General features: G+C 38.5%; 1 protein-coding gene across 1 annotated transcript in view; it reads right to left on the bottom strand.

Moving 5' to 3' along the window:
- Window positions 1–2,199: 2,199 nt before the first annotated feature.
- Window positions 2,200–22,018, bottom strand: part of FGD5 (FYVE, RhoGEF and PH domain containing 5) — a 176,027-nt gene continuing 156,208 nt past the window's right edge. The window contains 10 exon segments of the mRNA XM_074283826.1: window positions 2,200–3,758; window positions 4,293–4,441; window positions 8,657–8,785; window positions 11,117–11,247; window positions 11,451–11,580; window positions 12,407–12,544; window positions 13,037–13,136; window positions 15,348–15,402; window positions 15,405–15,441; window positions 18,253–18,336. Of these exon segments, the coding sequence (XP_074139927.1) occupies window positions 3,722–3,758; window positions 4,293–4,441; window positions 8,657–8,785; window positions 11,117–11,247; window positions 11,451–11,580; window positions 12,407–12,544; window positions 13,037–13,136; window positions 15,348–15,402; window positions 15,405–15,441; window positions 18,253–18,336 (990 nt within the window). The 3' untranslated portion in view covers window positions 2,200–3,721.

Below are 22,018 nucleotides of genomic sequence, written 5' to 3'. Positions count from 1 at the left end.
CCAACAATAGTTTTAAATATGGTTGATTTAGTGACTATAGGGCAATTGCGTTAGTCATAATTATCAGTTTAAATATTGTATTCCACTTAGAATTATTCCTTTTAGTCAAGGTGAATTCAGTTGGTTTGTTGTGGAAAGATGCAAAGTTCTTCTAAGTTGAAGGGCATGTTGTGTTAAAAACGAACTCACTGGATATTTAGTAATTAATGGAAGCTGATACCAATCAAAACTTACTTTGAGGATTTCTGTCTTTTTTACAAGATGTCAATAGTAACAGAGATCTTCTATAGTCTAATCTTTTTGTTTAATCTAAGGAGGCCCAGAAAAGTAAATGATTCATTCAAAGTAATACAGACACATAGTGGAATTTGAATTCAAGTCCTTTAACTATTGTGCTTGATCCTTGTTATCCATTCCTATGAAAGACTGGCAGAATTGTGCCTATAGATTATTTGGAATATGCTCATAGAATATTAATTGAAAACAAAACAGATCTTTAGTGTGGGAAAAAGAAGATCTAAGGATTTGAAAGGACTTAAGCCTAAATTGTTTCTTTCTTGCTGTTTTCCTGTTTAGCTATCTATGGATATTCTAAAGTACAAAAGGGAGATTTTTTACATTCTCAATTGAATGAGAATAAATGAGAAAATGGATTGAGAACCCTTTGAAATTCAGTCATTTTGTGATCCTTAACTTTTTGTCTATAGTGCTTGATAGATTTCAGAGTATTTCCATATCAATTGTCTCACTATGAGGCTGAATTATCCAAATTTAATAAAAGAGGAAATGGAAGCTATTGAAATATAAGGGGAGATAGCTTGCTAAAATGGAAAGAACACTAATTTTGGAGTTAGAAGGATCTGTCTCCTGAAGCTCAGTATCCTGAAGCTTACTACCTTGAAGAAATGATTTTCCTCAGAATTTTCTTCATTGCTAAATGAAGGAATTGGGCCAATGGCCTTTGAATTTCCTCCCACTTCTAGATATATGATCCCATAGATTGTAAAGCACTTAGCACAGTGCTTGGCATACTTATGCTAGAGAAAGTTCAGGAGGGACTTGAGAACATCTTCAAGAATCTGAAGGACCATCAAAGGGAGGATTTGGCTTATTTGGTTTTAGAAAGCAGAACCAGGAACAGTAGATAGAAATTTTGAGTAGATCAGTTTGGGCTTAATGTTAGGCAGGGGAGAAACTTCCTAAGGAATAGAACAAAATGGGTCGTCTTGAGAGGGAGTGGGCTCCCCATCTTTTGAAATCTGCAGTAAAGACTAGATAGTTCCTTTTCAGATATGTTCTAGTGGAGATTCCTTTTGCATATGGCTTGAACTAGAGGACCACAGAGGTCCCTTCCAGTTCTCAAATTCTTAGATTAAATGAGTAATAAAAAATGGCAATTAAGTTTGCAGCCATTCAAGAGCTTCTATAAGGCTGGTACAGACAAACAAGATGCCATTAATGTTTTACATCTATTATAATGAATAATGAACAAAGTGTTGGGACAAGTGTAAGAAAAAAGGCAGCAGAAAAGTACTATTGGAAAATTTAAATGATTATATGAAGACCTAATAGAATAGCAAATATCATAAATCTAAGTTTAAAGGATTGGTAGGCACTCAAAGCTGAGACAGGTCTCAGCATTAGCACTTGAATATTATTTTCTTAAAGCAATTAAATTAATGAAAATTAAATTAAAATCAAAACAAAAATGAAAATTAAAAATAAAGTGTCTGTTATGTATGAAAAAGATAAAAAATAATTTGCTTTGGTTTTTCCATTTTGATCCAGACTGATTTCAGGAAATATCCCCTTACCAATGTAGGTAAATGACTGAGAGTTATCTGGGACATTTAAGAGTGAATGAGATTACTCAGCCAGGATGTCAGAGATAGGACTAAAGCCTTGGTCATCAATACTCTGATGTCTATCCAGCATGTCACATTGCCTTTAGAGGGGAATAGAATCTAGTGTAATGGACAGAGAACAAAAATAATAAATTAGGAAAATAGAAAGTTTCTTATATTGGACAAGTGCTTTTTGTCACATTTGGCAGCCTACTAGAATGTAAATTGTGGAAAGGATAGCTGTTTCATTTCTAAATTGTGGTTTGGTTTAAAGGCTTCACTGAAGACATATTCTAAACAAACTTGATGACTAATGACTTCCAAAGAGAAAATAACAAACATGTCTAATCAGTTATCTTTTGAATCAATAATTCAACTTTTAATGCAAACATTTAAAGAAAGAAATGCAATTAGAAAGGAAAATTTCCCCTGAAAACATTGAATGTGGCTAACTCTTTGAAATGGTACTTTATACAAAGGTTTATACATAAATGTGTTTTGGGTTTTTGGATAGCTTATCAGTAAATGATGCTAGATTTTTTTTTTTTTATTGCAATGAGAATAACATGAATCCCTCTCTCTGCCCCTCCCACCCTCAGCCCAATCTGATACATACACATGTATGTGTAAAACTGGGAAAACCTAATGATCAATAGCAGTCAGAACAAAATGATTTTAGCCCCAGGAATTCAGAAGCATCTTCCACCAAGCACCTTCTAACAAGTACTTTAGGCTCATTCCAAATGTCTAGAACCATTTGCTAAGAAAATGAATTAACCTATTACATTTGGTCTTTTCTCTCTCTCTCTTTAAACACAGTAGGCCTTAATAAATTTCTAACATAAGTATAGGTTCTATTAAATACAATACTAACAATGAGAGTGGCATCAGATTTAAATCATAGGAAGGCATACAATAAATTAAAAGGTCCCTTTGATTCTTGGGGCCTCCCATGCGATCTTCAGGGAAGGCGACATTAGCTAACATTTTAAGTTTTCAGGATTAGTGCAGTTTTAAGTGCTTCAGTGGGAAGGAAGGAATCTCTCATTCAATAAATTATTCCATTATTTATGTAACACTTCTAAATGGGAAGAGAGAAAATATCCCAATCCTTGCCACTGAAGTACATTTATTCTACTGTATCATGGGGTGTGACATACACTTGTTCCCTCATTGTAAGGGAGAATGATTACTCATAGGCAGGATACAATTTTATGCTAGTACTTGGAATAGTACTGGTGGCAAATTAGTCCACAGGACTCTCTCTGTTATTTACTTAAGTAAATTACATGGGAAAAAAACCCAAAAACCTGATATAGACTGCAATTAAGTAAAACAATAAAGTGCTTTAAATGAGATTGGCTATTTCTGCATCATTTTTTACTTCACCCTAGGCACCAAAATCCACCAAATTAAGAGTTATAGTATTTCACAATAAGTAAAACTTTAAAAAAGCCTCATTTTCTACTAACTATCCAGTACTGCTCATGTATCTAACTTACTTAACAATTTTCTTTATCAAGTTGCATTCCATTCCCTTATGTTATTATATCAGCTTCCTAATGGATAAGGAAGGAAATCAGAGCGTAGGCCAGACATGTGAAGATGAAAGGAGGGGGGTCATAAATATTACTTATATTAAAATTTTCACTTTTGAAATTGTATATCAAAGGGGGTTGAAGCACAAAAAAAAAAAAAAAAAAAAAAAGAAAGAAAGAAAAAGAAAAAAGAAAAAAAAGAGAAGACCCGCTTTTCCAATCCAGTGTGTATGTCCAGATGAATTGAAATACACCATATAGAGCTTCTTGAAGAAGGGTCTTTTGGGGACCTATATAAATCTAAGAGTCTCTAGTCCAAGTCCACTTGAATGATAACTGCTATAATACAGTTGCTTCTTTCATGGCTTCAACCCATCTGAAAAATAGAGAAACAAAAGTGCATTTTACTTGATAGAGAATAACAATTTGATTCTTCATATTCACATTTCCCATTATGTGTATAGGGTGAACTATATATACAGACTCCCAAAGTAGGTAGGGTGGGGGTTATTATCCCCATTTCACAGATGAGGAATATGAGCCTAAGAGAAGTAAAATGATTTGTCTGAGAGCACATAAATATTTATCAGGCAAAATTGGGTCTTAAACCCAAGTTTTCTGACCCAGAATTCAAAATGCTTTCCTTCCACCTAAAAAAGTACAGTATTAACAGCATAGAAGTAATACTAAAACACAAAGGATGTCTTAGTTTTTCTTGTTCTATAATGTCCTAGTAAATTTATTATAAAAATAGGAACTCTCATGATGATAAAGTGACAAAATTCAGGTCAGTTGTGCTGCCAACTGTTAGGCAAGTACAAATAACTCAAGGAATAATGAATGGGTCCTTTTACTTTTGGGGAGCTGGAGGAGGGGATAGAAGAATATATGATTATAGACCAGTTAGTACCTTTGTGCTGAATTGATATCCTCTGCTTTGAAGCTGTAAAACAGAGTTTGCTTGTGGTAAAGATGAAAAATGAGACTTAATTCTCGGTTTCCTTCTTCTGGGGCGATGGTGAAACCCAGCAAAGGTATGCTCTCTGTAGCTACTTTATCCTAAGATAAAAGGGAAAATAATGTTGGATACCTTTCTTCAAATATGCATTACATACGTGTTATCATCGCTGGTTTATTTCTGGTGAAGAACCAGAATATATCATTCTGCTATCATATAATAGGGGAACCACTTTTTATTCATTTTTGTATCTCCTACACAGTTTGTTCATCACACAGCTTGGCACACCAGGTTATAGATTTAGAGCTAGAAGGGAATTTAAAGGCCATGTAGTCCATTTTGCAAATGAGGAAACTGAGGGCCAGGGAAGTTATGATTTATTTGCCCAAGGTCATAAAAGTAATAAACACTCAGAATTTAGACTCAGATCTTCTCACGTACAGTAGACAGTAAATGATTATTGATTTGTGTTGGCATGTGCTTTGTATATTACATGCACAGAAGGAGAAAATGGGACTAGCTTTAGAATACAAATATCAAAATCAGAGACTAAGGCAACAATAATTAAGATGAGTTTCCATCTTTTACAGAAGTCTGGTACTTGTGATGTACAAACCCTCATTGCTTCCTATCTGGCATACACAAGACTCATCATTCTTGTGAGAGAAAGAAAGGAGTGTTGTGGACAGTTTTAAAACTGCCATTCTGCCTTCAGTTTTTGCTGCTATTGAAATGTGAGTGAATTTCTGATTTGTTTATTTTAACTCAAAAACCACATGAAAACAATCAGATTACAGATATACAATGAGGGGACATCATTATGTTTTCATTTTCATGTAAGAATTCAAGGGTGGAAAAACTCCTTAACAAAAGCTTTTTTTTTTAAATTGGAAATTGAAAGTGATTCTGGTCAGTAGAATATTTTGACTTTGAAGCCATACATATATTCATCTTAACTGGAGGCTTATTCCTGAGCCAGTATCTTTTTAACTGATATCACTCAGGTTGTTTTTATTGACTTGATTTTGTCCCCTAATTTCCAAGATAAGATTATTTTTCTTTCTATAGTTATATTTATAGCAGATTAATCAGGGGATCCTGATCAACTTGATGAAATTATAAGGAGGTAAGCCTCTGTTTGGGTCACATTTCCCTATGGAGAGTGTGAATATACCTATTAATTCCATCGTGAAGAGGTTAAGGTCCTGGACCTGGGTATCTGTCTCATTAAGGATGAGTGAATAAGTCTCAGTTTGAGGGTGACGCATTATTTGATTATCTCAGATTATTGCTGCTTGAGCTACAGAGTCAACCCACCCTCCTTGGACTGGATCTATAAAAGGGAGGCTTTAACTTTGGAGATTTAAAGAGAGGGATTAACCCTGTACATCCTAATGGCACCCTGGAGAGAAAGAGATAGAAGCACAGACTGTCAACTACATGGCCTAAGATGTGGCAGCATGAGGCCTTCCAATGGAGGCTTTGGCTTTTATTCCTGAGGCTAGAGGGGTGGAAGCAGGGCATTGCTCTATTCCAGGCTATAGATTTAATTCCCCACTGTAGGGATAAGAGAGCATCTTTGCCCTATCTTTAGCGCTTTCTGGATAACTTCCATTGCTTGTTACAGATTTATTGGCTCCTTTTATAGGCTTAGGACCTCTTGCACCGCAAGCACCTGATTAAATCATTCCCAAATACTGGGACTCAATAATCCCTTCTTAATAAAACTGAATGGACAACAGATTGGTGGTTAAACAGGTCTGGTAGGTATCCTCACAGTCCTCTCAAGATTATAGCAATAAAAATGTTCACACTCTATATAAAAAAGATGATGAAAATCCCAAATATCCTATATGTGCAGTTCTAAATAAGTGTGAACCTGGAAAGCCTACACAGGATTGGGAAGCTCACTCAACACAGCAATTGCCTTTTCTAAATTCTTTCTTCAGTGACTTTGTTTCTATTCCTTGTCCCCTTTCCAATGCCCTCACCTCAGTTTTTAAGATATTATCAGGGTTAATTATTTGTGAAGATTCAGACCTCCTATGGCTAGGTGGGACTTATATATAATATTGTACGTTTTCTCCTTGTCTGTGGAGGGGCTCTTATTATTTTTCTGGAGAAAAAAAAGTCCAAATATAAAAGTGATTAATTCTATTAAACACATAAGACCAGTTTTTCTAGTGCGTGGCCCTATATGTGGCAAGTCCACTGACACATTTCCTTAAGTCCAGCTGTTTCATTTGGGCCTGAGACTTTTTGGACTGGAAAGATAGGTCAGGCACCTCCCAGGTTACCTGGATCTTTCCTCCAATGCTGCGTTTATTTATTTTTTAAACATAATTTTAAGTGAGAATGTAAGAAGTATAGACTACATAGGCCACTGACTTTAGGATGGAAAATTCCTAATTTTAATTAAGTATAATCCTTGCTTAAAGGCCACATGTGGGAAGAGCAGCAAGACGTCTCCTGAGAGTTGTACTCTGTGGAAAGGAATCTACCCAACAGTCTGTCAGAATGCAATTAGCAAGTACATTTTTCAAAGTAGATCTATTGGTTTTGAGAGGCACCAGATGCTAGCCCGGGAGCCTGAAGTCCTCCATTCATCTATCCAAACTGTTCAGTCTAGCTGATTTAGGAGAACCCTCTTCCCTAGAGAGCAGAGTAGGGAAAGCAAGGACATTTCCCCTAGCTTTTTCTACTATGGTCAAATCAACTAATATTTTGGTGGAGACTAGAGAATAAAGGAGAAGGATGATACCAGCAGTCTTGTTTCCTATATATGGTGTGTATGTCCCCTAAGTGATGACATCTCAATGTTTGATTCGTTTTGTTGGTTTGAACTGAGTAAGGAGATTGTCAGCATTAGCAAAAAGTACATTGTGAGAGTCTGGGTCCATGATAAGGAACAGGAATGATATGCTAATTAACACAGCTTTTGCCCCAGCTTTGAAAATGCCAGTTTTCACAGCTGTTCTCCTGCAAAACACCTTTTAAAGTTGGTATGGAATTTAATATGCTCAGTTGCTATATTTCATCATTATATGAGAAGAGTAAAAGGTATCATCAGTTAGCATCATGCAATAGAGATCAGACTTAAAGAAACTGAGCTACGGGAACATGAATTCATGCCCCTGAAGAGTTACATTGCAAACAGCCTTTGTTCTTTGCTATCCTAAGGTCATTGATTTAAGATCCACCTATCATTTCATCTATCAGTTTTCCCTTCCTGCTTAAGATGGTGGTAAGAAAAATTTGAATGGACATAAACAACACAATTCATTGTTTGCTTCTTCAAAGAAATTTTGTTTGAAGAGATTGTTATCAGTGGTGGTTTATTTTTGTTGCTGACCCTAAATGGTGCTACTATTATTTGGTTTTAATTTTTTTTGGCAAGGTAATTTGATTTAAATGACTTGCTCAGGATCACACAGCTAGTAAGTGTCAAGTGTCTGAAGTTAAATTTGAACTCATATCTTCCTGAATCCAAGGTTGGTGCACTATCCATTGCACCACCTGACTGCCCTCTGCTACAATTTCAAGCCAAAGAGTAGGGCTTGGTTCAATGATTTCATTGGTTCAAGGAAGACTTGAATGAGAAAATATATCAATGGAGGTCAACACCTTTTCTGCAATTTATAGACTCAGATTCTTGTCTTGATTTACCCAGTCACATAGTCTATTTTTAAATCTGGATCATCCTGGCTTTGAGGCTGCCTTTCATTATTTCATTATTTTAACAAAAAATCTCTTGATTTGCTCAAGATCACATTGATAGATAAAATAAGTTAGGTAGTAATGAATCTCTCAGTTTTTCTCTTATTGAGAGAATAATAGTTGTCTGTCTCCTAGCCAATATTTGCACCCATTTAAGGTGCAATGTAACACTGGAACCAGGAAACGTCCTGTTTGCTCTGGCCCCCACACGAACCACCTTCCTCACTGCCCATAATTCTTGGCTTTGGTCAGGGAGAATTTTCTTTCACACACCTCACAGTTTTCTGTTTTACATAAGTCTTATCTCCTCAAAGAAACTGCGAGCTCTGTGAAAGCAAGGGTTTCACCATAAACCAACATGTCCCAAAATGACCAGTGGAATGGATGCTCTTTGGGCTAAAGGTTCTTTTCTATGTGTAGCCTTTTGCACCTCGGCCAGTCCCTGGCACATAACAGGCACTTTGGGATTGATTCATTGAACAAGTCCCCTTTGGACAGTGGGCTGTCCATTTTTTAAATGCGTTGCTCTCAAATTTGTATTTCATGGAGTGAGCTTAAATTGAGAGGAGAGAAGGGGTATTAAACGTGAGTCTTAGTACCTCACTGGCCATATAGGTGTAGAGGACTTTGCCTTTGATGACAAACCAAAGTGTCTTCCAGTGCCGCTTGCCTTTCTTACGCCTGCTCAGGTAGCCGCTGATTGCAGAGCCCTCTCCGGAGGCAGCCACCTGGTAGGGTTAAAGCACATGAGTCATGGTGCTCACTGGCTGGGGACACAGTTCCCATTTAGGATATAATACACGTGACTCAAATTCAGGGAGGAAAAGTAATACAAAAGAATGGCTTGAAATCAGATACTCTGAATAAGGACTAAGAATTCATTAAGAAACCCAGATTCTACAAAATAAGGAGCTGAATACATCCAGCAAAAGAACTCTGGGAGATGACTATGAACCACTACATAGAATTCCCAAACCCTCTAATTTTGTCCGCCTGCGTTTTGGATTTCCTTCACAGGCTAATTGTACACTGTTTCAAGTCTGATTCTTTTTGTACAGCAAAACAACTGTTTGGTCATGTATACATATATTGTATTTAACTTATACTTTAACATATTTAACATGTATTGGTCCATACATATTAAATTGAGGGAAGGGGTAGGGGAAAGGAGGGGAAAAATTGGAACAAAAGGCTTTGCAATTATCAATGCTGAAAAATTACCTATGTGTAAAATTTTTGTAAAAATTAATTAATTAATTAAAGTGAAAAAATAAAATAAAATAAGGAGCTAAACAACTCAATGCACACAGAATGTTAGAGAATTGTATTAAGGAAATCCAGACAGATCAACATAGATCTTTTTTCCATAAATATTCTGCCCCCTTGTGGTCTTATTGAAGAACTTTTCTTTCACCCTAGAGAATAAATCTTGACAGTCGCTGTAACTTACATATGTATATTCATATTTTCTATCCTTCAAAAGAAACCATATTTATACTGTCTAAATAGGAACTCAGAGTTTATGACCTCTTAGCTGAGGCTTTCATGGGAACATTTATTCAGTTAAGTTTATTTTATTTTTATTCTTTAAAAAAATTTTTAAAAACAAAGTAGAAAATGAAAAAAAAAGAAAATGAAAACAGCAGAAGAAAAAAAATTGACACGTACGCAGCATAACATAAGAGACAATGAATTTACATTTCAAGAAATCCTATATAATAAATACTACTTTCCATCTTTGCTTCCTTGTAAGTTTTCTTTTGTTCTCTGCTGTGTACTCTTTACTTTAATTTTTCCCTCTTCCCCTCAGAAAGCTACAAATAAACGTGGAAATATATACACACACATACACACATATATAAACATATATATGTACATAAATATCTATTGTTATACACATATACATTTATGTAAGGTTATACTATACTTGTCCTATATTTTTCTGAAGGTGGATAACACCAGGACCAGTAAAGGCCCATTAATAACTATATATTAGCACCACTAATCCATTCTACTTCCCAATTCTTCCTGACAGATCCTTTATATGAAAATCAAGATAGATGTCTTGTGAAGGACCTTGCAGAAATGTTGCCCAAAATAGTAAAGAGAAGTGGAATACTTGATTTTCCCAGGCCATCAGCATGAGCTATTTTGAGCAATTTTCTGATGTGGGACACCAAGTTACCATAATTTATGATCTGGGTTAGATTCAGAGTATTCCTAATGATTCTTTGGGTTAGAAAATTGTATTACTAAAAGGGATTCCCCAAAATGCATTAATCCTGGGGTTATCAATTTCTTTTGTACTAAAGACTTCCTTCTAGTGAAGTTTAGCCTCTGGACCTTTCAGAAGGTATAGGCTATAGGTAGGGGAGAAAGAAGGAGCAGAAAAGAGTAGGGAAAAACAGAATATCATAGGAGATTATAGTCTTTTGCAAGGCTGCCTTTGCCTTAATCTCATACATTTCCTTACCCCAGGATGTTGCTTTTGCACTATTTAACTCAACCAGAAAAACGAAATTTGCATTATAGATAAGGAAACTTCACAACCTCTTTCCATGATCTCTTCAGCCTGAAAGTCCTTTCTCCCTTCCAGAATCAAGTCTTTTCAGTTTCAGTCAAAAAAGTATATTACAAAATGAGTTAGGGAAAGGTCTAAGGTAGGGGTTCTCAAACTACGGTCTGAGGGCCAGATGCACCCTCTGAGGACGTTTATGTGGCCCGCAGGGTTATGGCAAATGGGCTGAGGAGCGGAAGACAGAGTCTGAGCTTTTGTTTTTACTATAGTCCAGCCTTCCACCAGTCTGAGGGACAGTGAACTGGCCCCCTATTTAAAAAGTTTGAGGACCACTGGTCTAAGGAATCAGGGTTGAACAAGCGCAATAAATCTGGATTATTTTTGGTCTGTCTGATGCTTCCTTCAGTGCTATCTTATGACAGTTGGCATGAGAACAAATGATAAAGATGTCAGCATTGACAGACCAACAACATTTGTTTTTATCAGTGTACAAATATAGATCTCCTTGGCAATGCCTTTTGCAAGAAAGTCTTGGCTATACCTCTGTAAGAGCTGAAGGGATTTTCTTTTGTTTCTTGAAGGCTGAGGGATTAATGCTGTGGAAGACAGAAGAGAAAGCACCACTGGAAAACCTGGATGATGACATGGGGAAGCTCATGCTCACTGGCCGCTCTGTAATTTAAAAAAAAAAAAAAAAAAAGGAGGGGAAGGGAAGAAAAAGCAAGCATTAATTCTCTGAATAAGAAGACTGAAGAGGGTGTCTAGGCAAAGGAGAGCAGCCCTTTGATTTTTCCCAATGCTAATAGCTACCACACAATTCTTCCCAATTCTTCCTTTGGCTTCTTTCTAGGTTTCATGTTCATCACCCCTCTTACCTTTCAACAACACTGGGATATCTCCCCCTCTTTTCTTCAGTTCTGCATAGCAGCCATCACAGACTTTGGCCAGTCGGTCCTTGAGGTACTTCAGAGGATACTTATTTCTTGAACAGTTTCGACAAACGATCTGCAATAACATGAGAGAGTCTGCATCATAGGACTATAAATCTAGGAAGGACCTTAGAGATCATTTAGATCAGGGGTAACCAATCTGGAATCCATAAACTTGTTTTTTTTCAATAGTATTTAAATATCTGTATTTCAAAACATTTGATTTTCTTTGGAGCTCTCTGTATTTTACTCTATGTATTTTAGAATATTATTTTGAGGAGTCCTTGGGCTTCACTGGATGCCTCATCTTTGGATTGTACAAGTCACTCATTTTGAACATGGAGAAATTAGTGCATAGAAATATATGTGTTTGTATGTGTATATATATATGTGTATGTATATATATATACATACATACATATATATATATATATATATATATATATATATATATATATATATATATATATATATATATATATATATATATATATATATATATATATATATAATGTGCAGAGAGACACACACATACAGAGACAGACAAAGAAAGCAAATTTCCCATGATCAAATAAACAGTAAAGGTTCCAGACCAAGGAATCAGAACAAGCCCTCAAATTCTAAATTTTTCTCTGTCTCTGTCCATACCTAAATCATACCACAGAAACCTCCATCTTATTGACTCACAATTACAGTTTAGGGAAGGTACAGTGTGCCACTCCCTCTCTGATAATCCCAGTCATTTCCCTCTTTCTCAGTCCCCTTCCCCTCTGATCACATAGAAGTTTTCTGAGGGGATACCGTTAGGGTTTCCCTGACTCAGGCTGAGTGGCTGCCTCCTTCTCAGACCAGTTATAGACCCTTGTCTTCCCATCATGATGCCAGGGCCAAGCCTAACCTACCTTTCCACAAGCATGACAGTGATGGCGTCTCAGGGTAAGGGAGAAGTCACAGCCACAATTCATACACATCATTACATGGGACACAGGCACCAAGGTAGGAGGCCTTTCACCCAGAGAGATGCCCAGCCTTTCTCGAATCTACAGCAGGAGACAGAGAGTAAGAAGAATGCCCCATTCTCAGAGCCAGGGTTCCCCTTTTGCTTCATTCCCTTTCTTTCTTCCCACCCACCATGCAGACCTCAAAAAGTCTTTGCTTTTTACTTGCTTCTGAGCAGGTAACTCAGACTTCCTGGATCTTTATTGGGCTTCCTTTGGCCCTTTTGTCCCTGCTATGATGCATCTTGGGATCTACACCTTATAAAATCAGACCTTACAAACGTTCTAATCCAGCCCGTTCATTTTGCAGAGGAAGAAACTGTGGTCTATAGTGGGGAAGGGATTTGAATAAAGGCACACAGTTAGACCATGTATAGGGTGGGGGATTCAGCAGCAGGTCCTGGTACTCTCCAGGGCCACCTCATTATCCTTCCTAGGAATAGTCCTGCCAAGAAGGCCACATGCCATCACAATCTTCTGGCCCAAGGCTGCTCTCCTGTGCCAGCATTCTGTGCTACTGGGCTCCCCACTCACCTCGACGCTGTTATGGAAGGCAGCTAGGGTGTGTATTTTGTAGTCCTCTGGCAGAGCTCTGCTGAGGCAGCTGTACCATTCATCCCGCTCAGAGCATGAGCTGTGGACACAAACAGAAGGGGAAAGGAGGAGCTGTTAGTTCCGGCAGCAACAGCTGTGTTCCTGAGGCTCGGCCAGGGGTCCTAGCTGAGTCCCACTTCCTCTCACCCTGTGATCCTTAGTGAGTCACTCTTAAGGAAGTGACTTTAAAAAAAAAGCAACAAAGGTAGCATACTTGGCTGCTTTCATTGTGATATTTGAGGGTCCTGGGCCTGTCTCTAAAAAACAATTCTCACAACTTTCACGGTACCTGCAATTTCACCATTAAAGCTTCATTTATAGGGTATCGTTGCATTTATAGCTGGATGAGATAATTTAATTCAGTAACAGAAAACTGAGGCCGGGTATTATCTATCATGATTCTTTTGGGTCCTGGATAAATCTTCTAGGATCTTCAAGGAAATTACTGCTTCTGACTTTACAAAGGAAAAAAATAACAAGCCATTTTGAGGTAACATCTTAATAGGGATGAGCCTCTGGAGAGCATCAGCTCCCATGGATTCAATTATCATCCCTATGCTGATGATTCTCAGATCTACTTATCTAGAACTAACCTCCATAATTGCATTTCTAACTGCCTATTAGTGATCTCGAAGATGGCCTATACATATATTAAACTCAACATGTCCAAAACTGAAATCATTAAACTTTTCCCCTAAAGTCTCCTTTCTTTTCAACCTCCCTAATACTATAGAGAATAAAATCATCTTCTCAATCACTCAGGTTTGAAACCTAGATGTCATTCTCAGCTACTCTCTCTCACAGCCCTCCTTCCATTCAATCTGCTGCTAATTCTTGTAGAATTTACCTTGGAAACATCTCTCCTATGTGTTCCCTTTCCTTCTCTGACGTCAGTATGGACCTTCATCCCTTCAGACTTAGACTAATGCAATATCCTTCCATTCTTCTGGTTGGTCTCTCTGCCTCAAGTCTCTTTCCATTTTAGTCTATCTGTCACTTAGCTATCAAACTCTCTCTTTTTTTTTTTTTTTTTGCTGAGGCACTTGGAGTTAAGTGACTTGCCCAGGATCACACAGCTAGGAAATGCTAAGTGAGATCACATTTGAACTCAGGTCTTCCTGATTTCAGGGCTGGTGCTCTAGCCACTGTACCATCTAGCTGTCCCTAAACTCATTTTTCTAAAGCATAAATGTTACCCTGAACCATTCTATAAATTCCAGAGGTTCCCTGTCATCTTCCAGGTAAAATATAGAATTCTCTGTCTTGTGTTAAAAAGACCTCTAAACCTGATCAACTCCAATTTTTCCAGTCTTCATACATCTTGTGACACTTTCCTCTTTATTATTCCTCAAACAAGACATTGTCTTACCATTTCTTGAATTTTCACATTTCCTAGAATTCTCTCTCTCTCTCTTCATTTTTACTTCCTGACTTATTTTAAAATCCAACTAAAATCCTACCTCCTACAAGAAGCCTTTTCTGATTGTCCCTCAAGGTGAGGACCTTGTTTCTGTTGGTTTTCTCCAATTTATCCTGTATATATTTTGTTTTTATATAGTTGTCAGTATATTGGTCTGCCCCATTGTGCTGTGAAATCAGGGGCTATCTTTTATCTTTTTCTGCAATTGACACAGGATCTGGCATATAACAGTCACTTAGTAAGTGTTGGATGATTGATTGTCTATCAGGAAAAGGGCACAGAGGGGAGGAGGGGGAGAGGAAGGATAAGAGCAAAGGACTGTTGGCAGAGGAGGTGGGAGAACTCCATAAACAAACCCCCTCCTGACTTTGCAATTTTCATATTTGAACTCCCCAAACTGGTTTTCTGGTGGAGTCATACTACTCACCCAAATACAAGTTTTGGAAGCAATCATTACAAGTTTGGACCTAGTTTCTACCTGTGTGTGACCTTTTCAGTATAAGATGGTTCCATCATGAAAGGATGGAGGTCTTTCCTTGTCCACTAGATGGCAGTCGCTTCCTGTTTCATTATAACACAAGGACTAGGATTGCTATTTGCTTTTAACTGATGTTCGCTCCTAAAAGACCCTTACTTATCTCTTCAGTAACTAGGGGCCTTCGAAGGCTTGGACAGTGAGATTTTAGCTCAGAAAATCTGAACAAAGTTGGAAGATTTTGGAATTGGATTAGATTTTTTTTTTTATTAGCTGCTTAATAAAGAATGTTTTTTCCCATGGCTCAACATTTTTCGAAATGTTTACATTTTCTAGAACGTTTCCCTCTCCCATACCTTGCAGACAGCATCAAGAAGGACTCAGATGACTCTATCTTCAGTGCATATGGACTTTCTCCATCACAGGGCGGCTGACTGGAAACCAAAAGCTCTAGTGTGAAGCCTGGAGAATTGGATGGCACCTTGGGACAACCGACTATCCTCAGTCTCTTGTCTGGTGTTCATTGCAAGGATCCCTCTGGAGACTTAAGACTTATAAACCCAGTCCTACGTTAGTTTTAGGATCCTGGCCCTGGTTCTACCATTAGTAAGCTGTATGACATTGGATAAGTCACTTAATCTCTTTGGGGCATGTTTCCAACTTTATCTCCAATGGTCCCTGAAGAAACTTCCAAGCCTCCCATTTGACAAAATTCTGTGTTTAGGTTGGCTATTTGGTAGGGAGAAAGGAGAATGTGTGACTGATAACAACTTTCTCTCCCTTCCATTTCCAAAAGTCATCTGTAGTGCCTTGTATCATTTGGCTGCTCCCTTTCTCCAAGGCTTTGGCAAAATGTAATGGCTCCACCACTATGGGCTTTCTGGTCCAAGCTTCACTGAGTCTACTTTTCCAAGGAGTGTCCAACTAGAACTATCCTTAGCTCCCAGAAAAATTCTCTAGAGGGAGGCAAACTCCCACCTAAGGCTTTTGCCAAGCACACTCACCTATACCAGCACAAGTTAGAAATTTCAAAAAAGAAATACCTGCTGGCTTGTAACCTAAAATCAGCCCCACTGGGGACCTGGCACCTTCTTACTATCCTCCTTCCGTAAACAGCTCAACTGCTACCTCCCCGATGATCGCCCAATTACTATAGCATTTTCTCCTTTCAGTGCTTAGTATTTCTGTGAGTCTACCTTTATTGTTTGTCTTTGAGCACTTCTGACCAAGTTTCAAGAGAACTAAGTTGCATGTGGCAGGAATTTTTCTTTTCTTTTCCTTTGCTCTTCCTCCTTCTCTTCATTCACATCCTCCTCCCTCTCTATCTCATTTTCTTTTCTCTTTACCTCATCACTTCCTTCACTTCCTTCCTTCCTTCCTTCCATACCATCCTTCCTCCTTCCTCTCTTCCTTCCTTCCCTTCCTTCCTTCCTTCCTTCCTTCCACTTCCTTCCTCCTCCCTCCTCCTCCATCCCTCCCCCTTCCCCTCCCTCCCTCCCTCCCTTCATTCTTTCTTTCTTTCTCTTTCTTTTTCTTTCTTTCTTCTATCTTATTCTTCTACTTTATTCTTTCTTTCACTTCTTTATCTTTCTTTCTTTCTTTCTTTCTTTCTTTCTTTCTTTCTTTCTTTCTTCTTTCTTTCTTTCTTCTTTTCTCTCTCCTTCCCTTACTTTCCTTTCTTTTTTTTTTTTTTTTTTTTTTTAATATCTCAGGCTCTTAGCCCAATGCCTTGGACATAATATTCACTTAGAAGTTGTTAGCATGAACTGACTTGAACTAACATAACACTCATTCCTCACTTCACCTATTCTATTTAACCACCAAGACAGGGTTATCTTTCCCCTATGTTTTTTAACTCCCAAGTTCTCATCACATCCTACCATTAGTCCTTCATTACCTCATACTGAGGAGACAAAAGTATCCAAATAGATCTCTAGGCCAGCATTCTATCTCTCTTCACTCCTTCTTACAATGCCCCTTCTGGATTAATCTCCCTAGAATACTATTTTCATTGTATCATTCCCCTGCTCAAAGACTTCATGTACATACAGGATAAAGTCCATTCTTCAGTCTGACATTTCAAGGCTTTACACAATCTACCTTTTCAGATCTATTTGCCAGACTTGCACTCTCCACTTTTCTCCATTACTCCTTGCTCATTTTTACTTCCATAGTTTGTTCACATCAATAAGTGGACCAGAGTGCCCATTCCTCTCTCCTCCACTTATGCAAATATTTCCCATTTCCCAGATCAGGATCATGCCTTCCAAGAAGCCTTTTTGATGACCCTAGCCCACACTAATCTCTCCATCTTTTGCCCTAAATTAATGATGATGAGGATGATGATGGTAGCTAGCATTTATATAGAACTTTAAGGTTTGCAAAGCCCTTTACCAATATCTCATTTGATTCACACAACAACCCTGAAAGGTAAGTGCTTTTATCATCCTGTCAACAGCTGAGGAAACTGAGGTAGGCAGAGTAGTGCTTGCCCAAATTCACAAAACTAGTTAAGTATCTGAGGTAGTCCCCCTACACCAGTAATTCAACAACCACCTATTACATGTGCATGCACCTATTAAGCAGTATGTCAGACACTGGGGAAACAAAGGTAAAATGAAAAATAGCCCCAAGGAGCCTTCAAGGGACTTACATTCTCTTGGGAGATAAAATATATAAATAGATTTAGTAGGAGCTTTCTGTCTGTCTCTTTCTCTGATTCTGTCTCTGTCTCTCTCTGTCTTTCTGTCTTTGTCTCACCCCCCATTTCTCTGTCTCTCTCTGTCTCTCTGTCAATCTCTCTTTCTTTGTCTCCCTCTCTTTATCTCTCTGTCTCTGTATTTTAGGTGGCGTGTACCACAGCTAGGAGTACCAGGAAAAGTTTTTCTCCAATCATCTCCAATCATCTTTTCTCCAGTCATCCAATAGGATGTTATACATAAGCTAATTCTTGAAAGAAGAGGCAGGGATTATAAGAAAGATAAGAAAAAAGTATATTCCAGGGGCATAGTTAAGCAAAAGTATGGATGCAAGAGATAGGATATTGAGTTTATGGATCCACAATTAGGTCATTTTGCCTGGACAACCAGATTGTGAATGGTTTTAAAACAAACACAAGATCCTAGGCTCTCTTATTTTGTGCCTTATTGTAGGACCAGATTTTATCTTCACATTTAAACTGGAAGCTCCTCCAGGATAAATGGTATGACTCCTATTGTCTCTTTCCAGAGCTTGGTTTGAATTGAATTGAATTCAATTTACCCTCATGCTGGACACAGCCAGTGTGTTCTTCAGCCGATATTTGCCATCCTTCTGGGGGAATGTATAAAGAAGGACATCATTCATCTAGAAAAAGAAAAAAAAAAAAGCAGATCATTAGCTTTCCTGCTAACGTCACAGATTTACAATTTGTTAAAGAAAAGAAGATCTGAGCCTCTGAAGGGAAGCTGTAGTTATGGAAAAAATGAGTCTTATTGTTTCTTTAGGAGTCTCTAGAGTGAGTCCAGAAAAATGCCAGCCCATAGCCCATCCCCATAGATCTTAAGGGCAGAGCTCCATAGAGTCATATGGTCCAGTGCTCTCATTTGTAGATGAGGAAAAATAGAAACAGATAATTGTCCAAATTTATACAACTGAATAATGTCTTAGGCGGGATCTGAACCCAGGAGTGCTTGCTTCCTAGTCCAGTCCTTTATAGATTATTCCATGGTGCTACAGAGAAGGAGGCACCCAGAGGGTTCTCATTAGAAGAACAGGCTTTCTAGGGATTTGGGCAAGTTTAATGAGACATTGTCACCTTAGAACCTTTCCTTCTAAAGATAATTCATTGTTTCCACCAGAAGGTGGGGGAATCAGTGCCCCAGAGGTGCCAGTGGAAACCAGTTCTAGGGGCCACAGTATGGCAGAAGAAATACAAGCTCACTGGATAATAGGAATGCACTTATCCCTTCCATATCACAACTTTCCCCATTGTAGTTTTAATATATTGTAGATTGGCATAAGAAACTAAATGGGAATTTTGAGGGGGTTTTGTGGATGCCATAGATGACACTTGAAGGCCAGAGATGACAGTAACAGTTTAGAACTCAGAAATACATAAGATATATAGTATTGTATATAACAAAATACTTTATCTTTTAATTCTTCTTTGGTATGAAAAGGAGAGCAAACAATTTTAGGCAGATTTTCCAGATGATGGGGTGGCATGCCCCTAATAATGTAGTGATAACTGTATATATTTTAAATTAAGGGACTTTAAAGTCATCTGGTCTACTCCCATACTTTTACAGATGAGGCAACTGAGGCCCAGAGAGTTAAATAAGGTCACAAGTAGTGTAAGAGATAGCGCTGGGATTTGAACTCAGATTCCCTGACTCTAAATCTACCTTTTTTCCCACTGATCTATGTACAAGCATAGGATACAGAGCTGGAAGGGACCTTAGACCTCATCTAATCAAATTACATCAGTTTTACAGTGAAGTGATTCAGGATCTTAGGGGAAGAGTTTTCTAAGATCGTCTATTTCCAATCCCTTCAGTTCACAGAAAAGTGTGACTCAAAAGAGTTAAGAGTAGTTTGTCTTAGAGTCTTTGTCTCTAAGTCAAAGCTAATAAGGGATAAAGTCAATATTTGAACTTAGATTCCCTGACTCCAAACCTAGCACTCTTTTTTATTATACCGTGGCCAGGCTCACAAGTAAGAGAACTAAATATCAGACCTGGATCTGTCCCTAGCTTTCATGGCAAGTCACCTTTCTTCCTTGAGCCTCAGTTTCCTTTTCTGTAATAGGAGGAGTTTGGACTCTAAGGCTCCTTTCATGTCTACTATTCCGTGACTGAGTGTGGGGTATTTGCTCATGTTCAGGGCTTCAGAGTTCTCAATTCAATGGGAAAACCAGCTGCCAATGGAGTGATGGACAGCACTTGGGGCTTATTTTAAGTCATCAAGAGAGAAAGGAAAGGAAGGCACAGACCCTGTCTGCCATCAACTGCTTCCCAGAATGCCCTGCTGAGCTTGCAGCCTCCAAAGCTGATTTTTTAATTTATCAAGAATGGGCATATTTTCATCTCTCTCCCTCCCATTTTTTTTAACCTGCCCCCAGCGCACAGTGCTGCTATGGCAACTGTGATTAGCATCCCAGGATTTTATTAAATGTTCAGTGTGGCTTTGTTTGCTAATTGCCAATTGAGAGGTGCTTTTTACTTTCCTCCTTTCTCTGAACCACACACAAAGAGAAAAATAAACCTCTAATCTCCAGAGCCCAGGGCCTGTCCTGTGACTTGGTGATCAGAAAAAGAAGAGGACTATTTGGTGGTTTCCCATAAGATACCAGTAGTTAGCCCCGCTAGCCACTGTATCCATAGGCATGTTTCTGAGAAAGGGCCTGAGATCTTTTCTCCAATGTACCTTGGGCCACCACTCACCTGGGACCTTTGTAGGGTCCTGGGCCTCTCCTGACTCGCTATGAGTTTTGCAATTGTAATTTCTCCAACTGGGGCATTAAACAGGAGGAAAAAATAACAGTTTTTTAAAGTAGTCTTTTTATCCCATTTTGTTAGAGCTGGCAGGGGCCTTGCCTTAGAGATGAGCTAATCCAATCTGATCATGTTAGAGGGTCAAGGAAACCGAGGCCCAAGGAGTGGCAACATGATCTAGTGAAAAGGACTCTGGATTGGAAGAGAAAGACCCATCTTTCAATCATTCTGGTACAGCTCTTTGTTGATGAACTCAGATGCATCATTTTCTGGCTCTGGGTCCATTTCCTTCTTTGTCAAAATGAAGGGATTGAAATAGGTGGTCTCTAAGACCCTATCCAGCCCTAAATACCATGACCTATTATTATCTTGGAGGTGAAATGATCTATTCAATCATGAAGCTAGCTAGTAACAGGTCAGAGACTCAAATCTGGGTCTCAACTTCCAGATCCATTCAGTTAAATTCAATATACATTTATTTTGTTCTGTGCTTTTAAAGAAAGCACTAGATTGGGAATCAAAGAGGGGACAGCTAGAGATACAGTAGATAAAGCATTAGACTTGGAGTCAGAAAAGACCAGAGTTCAAATCCAGCCTTTTTTCCCACTTCCCATTTCCTGGGATATTTCTAATTATATCCACAGTTGTCTCTTCATAGAATATGTTACTTGAAGACAAGTACTGTTTTACTTTTATTTTTGTATCTCCAACATTTAGCTCAGTGCCTAGCACATATTAAGCATTTAGGTTTGTTGGCTGCCTTGGGCATGAATTGTTTTCCCCCCTGGACTGTAACCTTATTAAAGGTGAGGATGGTGTCTGATTTGGTTTTTAGGGGACTCTGTAGAAACTCAGAAATGCTTGCAGTAGAACTTGTGAGGAAAGACTAAATTTGATGTGAACTCTTAGACAACCTTTAATAGTTCACTTTGTCTCTCTTTTTGGTTCTCAGACCTCTTCCAAGCCTTTCTCCCTAGAATTTGATATTCTCAGTACATTGAGATTCTTCTGCCTGCATTACACACCCACACAAAAGCTTGAGTTGTAGAGTTGTCTCTATAAGCCCAAGCCCAGGAGCAGCATGGCAGAAAAGGACCCCCAAACACACCAAGGCTGCCTGTTCCTTTTCCTTCTCACTCCACGAGCAGGTTCTCTAGAGGAATTCTTGGAAGGCTGAGATCACAGAGAGTGTCTCCTTGGGGACCTCCCATGGGTGTGTAGGAACAGAGGGGTGGTGAGTGGGAGGGGGTGAGGCTGAGTTAGCCTTGTCTGTGCAAAAGCCTTCAGCAGAGCCAAGACCTCAGGGGAAAGTGGGCCAGCCAAACACCAGAAACATCCTGGCAGGAAGCCCCAAATTCAACAATATCACTGGCCAAGGGAAGCCTGATGACTCTGAGGTTTGACAAAAGGTCACTTACACACCCATATAACAACACACACACAAATACACACACACACACACATACATACACACACACTAAAAACATCAAATTCTCCTTTCTAACTCCCAACTGGCTTAAAGTAGGTCGAAAACCACTCAGATTCTTCCTGTT

This window comes from Sminthopsis crassicaudata, chromosome 1 (assembly GCF_048593235.1).
Source record: "Sminthopsis crassicaudata isolate SCR6 chromosome 1, ASM4859323v1, whole genome shotgun sequence".
NCBI classification, from domain to species: Eukaryota; Metazoa; Chordata; class Mammalia; order Dasyuromorphia; family Dasyuridae; genus Sminthopsis; species Sminthopsis crassicaudata.
This window is presented reverse-complemented; position numbering and strand designations above follow the sequence as displayed.